Source organism: Centroberyx gerrardi, chromosome 6 (genome assembly GCF_048128805.1).
Source record: "Centroberyx gerrardi isolate f3 chromosome 6, fCenGer3.hap1.cur.20231027, whole genome shotgun sequence".
NCBI lineage: Eukaryota > Metazoa > Chordata > Actinopteri > Beryciformes > Berycidae > Centroberyx > Centroberyx gerrardi.
Genome location: NC_136002.1, coordinates 33,467,986 through 33,475,485, shown reverse-complemented (window position 1 = coordinate 33,475,485; position 7,500 = coordinate 33,467,986). Strand labels below are relative to the sequence as shown.

The window sequence follows — 7,500 nt, the reverse complement described above, 5'->3', positions numbered from 1 at the left end:
GCTGGATGTGACATACAACTCACACCAGAGGGCTGTTTTGTGTGTGTGTGTGTGTGTGTGTGTGTGTGTGTGTGTCCAGTACAGTCTTCTATTGTTGACTACTAGGATCTATTGTTAAGCAGTATACCGAGCAGAAATTCTGCTCCTCTAGAATAACAAACTTGTTTCTTCTGGCCGACTGCTGCAGAACCTGCAGAACATGCAGAACCTGCAGAACATGCAGAACCTGCAGAACCTGCAGAACCTGCAGAACCTGCAGAACCTGCAGAACCTGGGAGCGACAGACCAAGACTCTCCTGCTCCGGCACAGCGGACAAATCAATACAATTCTTGTCACTAGGAGAAGAAATGTGCAAGTTCACAACTCTCCATTTGAACTTGGCAGCCGTAACCGAGCGTTCCCACTGTGAGCAACACGACCTCCAAGTCAGCATCCATCCATCCCAAGACATGTCAGTCCGTATGTTGTCAGGAACATGAATGGTGATATCAGCTCCATGTTATTCTGCTGTCAGGAACATGAATGGTGATATCAGCTCCATGTTATTCTGCTGTCAGGAACATGAATGGTGATATCAGCTCCATGTTATTCTGCTGTCAGGAACATGAATGGTGATATCAGCTCCATGTTATTCTGCTGTCAGGAACATGAATGGTGATATCAGCTCCATGTTATTCTGCTGTAGTAATCACTAATGAGACTCTTGACCATCACAGTTTCACAAGCTCTCCATCCAAATTATATTATTGTCACTTTGTAATGACATTTTTAAATTGTTGTTTACATTCTAGCAGCCAATGGCATCGCTAGAAAGATTTGAGTCTCAGAAATAAACAGAATTCTGCACAGTCAGACTTTGTTGTCACTGAACTGTTATTGATCACATTGTATCCTGGCTGTATTGATCCTGAACCTCAGATCACATATTGAATCAGACCAGGAGAGAAACAGATCGCCATGTCCCTGCTGAACTTTTCACCGTCATCGGCCGTCAACAGCCAATCAGATTCCTGCGCTTCCTTGTTTCCCTGCTGATGTGATTTAGTTTCATTACTTTACTTCATCCAAGAGTCTTAACGTTATGAAAGCCAATTCCCAAGCAGCAAAGTAAACATGATTTGCCTGTTTCAGACTTTCCATGTGTGTTGTGTTCAGACCACAGCAGCAGCAGTATGTCTGCATGCTGTCTGTGGACGACGTGTGAGTGATGATATGTATGTATTTAGTGACAACAGAACAGCTTGTACATCTTGTTTCATGAAAATTTCAATGAGGATAATTTTCTAGAATCTGCAGCACAGCTCGCTAACAGCAGCCGGGCTGCAGGATGCTTCTTATGCAGAGAAACAGTCGGGGAGCGAGTCTCTGGGTCAGGCTGACGGGTTAAAACCTTCCTGATAAGAGGAAAAGCCCAGACAGGCTTCTGACCCACTCATCTCAACACTAACAGCTTCCTGTTCATCTGGTGAGGATCTCGGTGTCCATTTTGGGCCAGAAAATTACCTGAAGTTCATCTTTCATGTGTGTAAAATCTAGAGGATCCAGTGTGTAAAAGTGTCTCATTTAGTGACCCGAGGCTGCAGTGACCTCCCGGGTCTGAGTCCGGTCTGGGACGTTTGTCTCATGTCTCTGAGATCATGATAGAAAACTTGCAAACCCAAAGACTCTGCAGCAGTCTGACTATTTAAAAGTGAATCTTGCACTATAATGTTCTTGCCTTGTTCTTTTGTAAAGATAAAAGTATTTGCAGCGTCATGATGCCTTGAGGTGTTTATCCAGCCGGGCCAGCTGCTAAAATAAAGGCTTTTCTCTCAGAGGAGACAGTCTTGGATCGCCGGTCATCACATTTAGGATCCAAACTCATAAACTTCACATCTGAGCGGCCTGGCTGGATGAAGCCGGGCGAAGTTCAACAAAGTTTTGCTCATGAATACAAAACGTCTGCTGATGCATCGACAAACCGACCGGGGAGCTTCATCTGAAGTCATGCGGCTGCAAATACTGAGCAAATATTTGAAGAGTTAAATTCCAAATTGAGATCTGCAGCATGTGAAAAATGAGACAAACTGACAAACTGACTGCTGAGTATCAGTGATGTTATTATCCATCTGAAAAAATACTGACATTGAAGCAGATGTAATTACTATGAGAGTTACTCAGTATATCAGTTAAAGGGTTTTACTGCATGTTGACATGAAGCCTTTCTTTGTTTTCTCTCAGAAGACGACATCGCTGCTCAGTTTCAATGAAAGATTTGATTTTGTTGTGAATGTAAAATGTGTCTCTGAATCTAGACCTGGGCTCACACACACACACACACAGACACACACACAATCATACTAATAGACACACACACACGTATAGACACACTAATGCATACTAACCCAGATATAAACGTATCCATTGATAGACACACACACACACACACACACCGATATATATAAATATACAGGCTCATATATGGACATAGACACACACACACACACACACTCAATAACAACACTCCCCAACACATAAACTCTCTCACACACACCGACGTCAGCGCCGTCCAGCCGGCGAGAAACGTCAGAATGACGAGAGACGAGCCATAGCGACCAACACACACACACACACACACACACACACACACACACACACACACACACACACAGGGGAAACAGACCTTTTAGTGTTTCCCCTTTCTCTCCGTCATTCCTGACATTTTTCCTGGCTTTACTCCTAAAGCTCTCCTCTGTTTCCTCGCCTCTTTTCTCCTCCACTCCTTCTCTATCCTCCTCTTCCTCCATCTTCCTCCTCCTCCTCTCTCTGTTTAAAATCTGCTGTTAAAATCCTCTTCCCCACCTCCTAATCTTTTCATTTCTCACCTCACAGATCGGAGAGCGGAGGTGTCCGTCTCTTATTCTGCTTCTTTACCTTCTTCTCTTTATTTCCACTCACTCCTGCAGACTGTTTTATGATCACAGGAATGCTGTGAGCCTTCGACCTCCTGCCTGCTGCTGATCTGGAACCTGAAACTGACCTCAGCACAGTCTTTCACAACATAATGACAGTGTGACGTGTGTCAGGTCAGACCTCAGACCAGGGGAAGGTTTCTGTACCTGGAGACTTTCTTACCGCTGCTCAAAGTTTTCTTCTGGTCTTCGACAGAATCACCGGCTCCGATCCTCTGAGGTTAGAAAGATCCTCTACATGGCTGTGGGTTCAAAACCCGGTTTCAGACCTGGTTCAGCTCCTGGTTGTAATTCTTGATCAAAATCTGGTTCAAAACCCAGTTCAAATCCTAGTTCGAGTCCTGGTCCAAAACCTGGTTCAAAAACAAGCTGGGTTCTGGCTCAAGTCTGGGTTCATATCCCGGTCAGGTCCTGGTTTAAATCCCGCTTCTATTCCTGGTTTAAATCCCGGTCCAAAACCCCCAAACCCCAAAACAAACCACAACAAACAGCCACAGCAGGTCCGGTTCTCTCCTGCTGCTGGACTGGTTCCCAAACCTGGTTCTCTCTCTATGTCTCTCTCTCTCTCTCTCTCTACGTCTCTCTCTCTCTCTCTCTCTCAGCAGTTTGCTGTCTGTCAGTTAAACAGTCAGTCAGTTGTGTTCATGTTATAATGTTCGTCTGCTCGTCTTCTCTCTCTCTCTCTCTCTCTCTCTCTCTCTCTCTCTCTCTCTCTCATCTCTCTCTCTCTCTCTCTCTCTCCTCTCTCTCTCTCCCCGTCTCTCTCTCTCTCTCTCGCTCTCTCTCTCTCAGCCCCGCCCACATCCTCCCTCATGACTCAAGCCTACGTCCTGTCTGGGGGGGGGGGGGGGGGGGGGGGGGGGGGTACAGAAGACCCACAGAGAAGCACATCTTTAGACTTTGTGTGTGTGTGCGTGTGTGTGTGTGTGTGTGTGTGGGGGGGCAAGAGAGAGAGACAAGTCCCCCCCTCCAGACACACATATATGTATATGACACACACACAGAGAAATGAATGACATAGCTGTACTTTGGCATCGTGAGAAACAGATAAGACTCAAGGCAAACCCCCGAGTGACGTCCACACACACACACACACACACACACACACACACACACACACGCACACAACAGTAAACACAGCTAGACAGCACTCAGAACACCCGCAGGACAGGCCTCCCGGATGTTACACACACACACACACACACACAGTTTACTAAAAATACACACCTCCTCACATGCAAAGATTTTGAGCACAATGTGCACATAAACACACACACACTGTAAACACAGCTAGAAGTCACGGGTCGTGCCACACACACACACACACACGCACACACACACACACACACACACAGCCCCACCCTGCTGTTCCAACAGCCCAGAGCGACTATAAATACACATCAAAGCCCGGCGCTGCCTCACGGCTTCATTTAAAGGAACGACGAGTGAAAACGTTCAGCAAAACATAACAATTATAAAAGATTTCTTCATGCTGCAGTTCTTCATTTCATACTGGAGCAGAAAACGTTTTAAAAAGTTGAAAAAAAAAGAAGCAATAAAAAAGCTTTTGATGTTTTATACAGCTTTGGATGTTTGAATATTTCACAGTGGAACTAAAACAGAGTAGAAAAAACTTGACTAGTTTATTATATTATTAAAAAATATTGATCTATGAAGGCTTCATTTCCAAGACACCAAACCCATAACTGCTCCATTGATCTCTTGGGGGATCAATAAGGAATATCAAATAAAAAAAAATCAAATAAAAAGGTAAAAAACAGTCAGTACAATACTAGAAGTATTTAGATGAAGTCAGTGTGGATCAGTGTGGTTGAGGTGGGGATGAGAGTTAAAGCTCCATATCATGTAAAGCAGGACTCCCTCTCCTCTGTGATGATAAAGGAGTTGGATGTGTATCTAAACATGGTGAAAGCATCAAAACTAAATCCACACAATCCATATTAGAAAAGCGAGCCTCTAAACGAGCCGTTTGGACTTCCGTAACTTTGTGGCGTCACAAAGGTTCGCTCATTATCATTTCTGTAAGAAATAATAGACTAACAAAGTGTTTTTTTCAAAGCGGTCGAGCGGTCGTCATCGTTTATTACCGGAGAGTTTTCCCTACCTGTAGCCGCCGGGCCGCGGCGTCTCACGTTTCACTCTCGAAACGGTTAGCCGATCGGAACAGAGGGGTCGTGAATATTAATGAGCCTTAAAGACACGGAGACAGAAACGGCCTGTTCTTGGTAAGGCTCAGAGAGATGCTGGAAAATGAACGTGGAGAAATGGATTGAGAGTGTTTTTGGTTCATGACACCACACACACAGCTTTGAATGGACAGAAAGACACAAAATTAACACAGAGTGCAGATAAACAGTTTACTCTGTTCTGGTGAGGCGTTCAAATGAGTTTATATGAAGTCAGTTCATTTAGAATCAGAGTAGATTACTGCTTTTAACAGACTGAGTTTCCCATACACAGGCTTATTTGTGACGCACCGCCACAATATCGACACGGCCGCCACAAAATCAAAAGTTGGTCAGTTTATAGAACTAGATCTGGGTAATCGTGCTTGCAAACTCACCACACACACACACACACACACACACGATCAACCTGTGGGAAACACTGAGCTCATTAGACTGCATGATAACACACTGATGTTATTCAGTCTGTTGTTATTACTACCAACAGTCTGTTTCCATGATGAGAGACAGAGCCTGTCACGTGGGGGAGAGGTGTGTGTGTGTGTGTTGTTGTTATTACTACCAACAGTCTGTTTCCATGATGAGAGACAGAGCCTGTCACGTGGGGGAGAGGTGTGTGTGTGTGTGTGTGTGTGTGTGTGTGTGTGTGGTAGGTCTGCTGTCATGTTAGCAGCTAGTGGAGAAATTAAAAGATTGGACATTTGAAGGGTTTCACTCTCAAAGCATGTTGGGAACCAGTGTGATGTTTAGTTATGTTCCATATAACTATATGACTAATAATATTATGCAATACTAGGTCACTTTCCTCACCTGGACTGGTCAGGCCGGTCTGGAATTCACACTCGCAACCTTCCAGTCACAAACCTGTCTGTCTGACCTCCAGGGTTAGAGTTAGCTGTCCTGACTCCTGACCCCCTGACCCTTGACCTCTGACCTCCTCCCTGCTCGCTCGCTCTCTCTGGATAAGAGCGCCGGCTAAAGGATCAGCAGCTAAAATGAAGCTAACTGTCATCCATGTCAACAGGTTTAACAAGGAGCCGACTCTCTGTGTTCCTCTGGTAGAGTCTTGTGTCGTGTCTCTTCCTCCAGGATAAAACCCCAAATCAGTGATTCTGTGATCTGTTGCTCCGGTAGAGCAGACTGGAGAATTGTGTTTTTTTCTCTCTCCATTCACTGCCGTCGTCTGGAGGAACAGTCTGAAAATCACTTCTAGCACATAAAAGAACGCCGACAAAGCAGATTCTGACTATATAAAAAACTAGTCCTGCTGCTGAATTGTGGTTAACTAAAAAAGTGACAGACTTGTTTGTTATCTGCTTTGTTAATTCCTGTCTCCCACCTTTTTTCACCTATTTACAATTATTGATAAACTTATTATTTTCTTTGTTCCATCAACATAAGTGATGTTGTTCCACTGAAAGGTTTAATAAACATAAAGAAAGAGATTCACTTATCCCAGTTCATAACATAATAAGCCTCATCTGTTCAGACTGGCCTTCGTTTAGCCACTGTGTGATTTTATGTCTTTTGTTTTCATGTTTTATTGTTTTCTACTGTTTTCTGGTCTCATTTGATCTTTTTTACTCTTGTGAAGGAAACCCAAGATACTGCCGAAGTTCAGCAGACCTGTACTGAGGGAGCTGTGAGGGTTCAGGTCCAGGAGGTCTGGGTCAGGAGCAGGAGGACTCACCGTGAAGCTGTTGTTGACGTTCTTGGTGCTGGACTCGGCCACGCTGGCGTCGGTCAGGTCCACCTCGTCAAAGATGATGGACTGGAGAGACGGGAACAGCGGACATCATGAAGGATTAGATCACAGTCGGCTGTATGAAGCGAACGGACTACACAGAGGAGAGTTTGATTACAGTGAAGAGCGTCTACTGAGGCGTCTGCCCCGCCCCGCCCCGCCCCGCCCCGCCCCTCCCAGGCCCACCGCACCGCCCCGCCCCGCCCCTCCCTGCCCCGCCCCACCTCGCCCCTCCCCTCCCTGCCCCTCCCAGGCCCACCGCCCCGCCCCACCCCGCCCCCTGCTTGCTGTTGATGTGTAGTTGAGCTAATTATTTCTTCTTTATAAAACGGCATGAAAACTAGGAATAGTAAAATAGATAAAGAGAAATAACATTCAAAAACAAAATGGGTAAAAAAACAAAACAAAACAAAGAAACAGCAGTAAGGGGCGGGGCGGGCGGGGCGGGCGGGGCGGGCGGTACCTTGGCGGTCTGGGCGTAGTACAGCGTCCTGCCCCGCAGCTTGAAGTAGCGTCTCTTCCAGCGCTGGAAGGAGTTCGTCTGTTTCATCAGCTTCCCCTCCTTCAGGATGGTCTGAAACACAGATGAGACGTTCA

The 7,500-nt window shown here is 45.7% G+C and overlaps 2 protein-coding genes across 2 annotated transcripts in view; both read right to left on the bottom strand.

Moving 5' to 3' along the window:
• Nucleotides 1-6,930, bottom strand: part of dgkd (diacylglycerol kinase delta) — a 30,976-nt gene extending 24,046 nt beyond the window's left edge. The window contains exon 1 of the mRNA XM_078284178.1: nt 6,850-6,930. The gene's annotated coding sequence lies outside the window, so the exon portion shown is untranslated. The remainder of the gene's footprint in view (nt 1-6,849) is intronic.
• The window catches only part of LOC144539382 (diacylglycerol kinase delta-like), an 8,036-nt gene continuing 6,099 nt past the window's right edge, over nt 5,564-7,500 (bottom strand). The window contains exons 2-4 of the mRNA XM_078283955.1: nt 7,367-7,477; nt 6,744-6,930; nt 5,564-5,568 (exon numbers count right to left, since the gene is read on the bottom strand). Of these exons, the coding sequence (XP_078140081.1) occupies nt 5,564-5,568; nt 6,744-6,930; nt 7,367-7,477 (303 nt within the window). The remainder of the gene's footprint in view (nt 5,569-6,743; nt 6,931-7,366; nt 7,478-7,500) is intronic.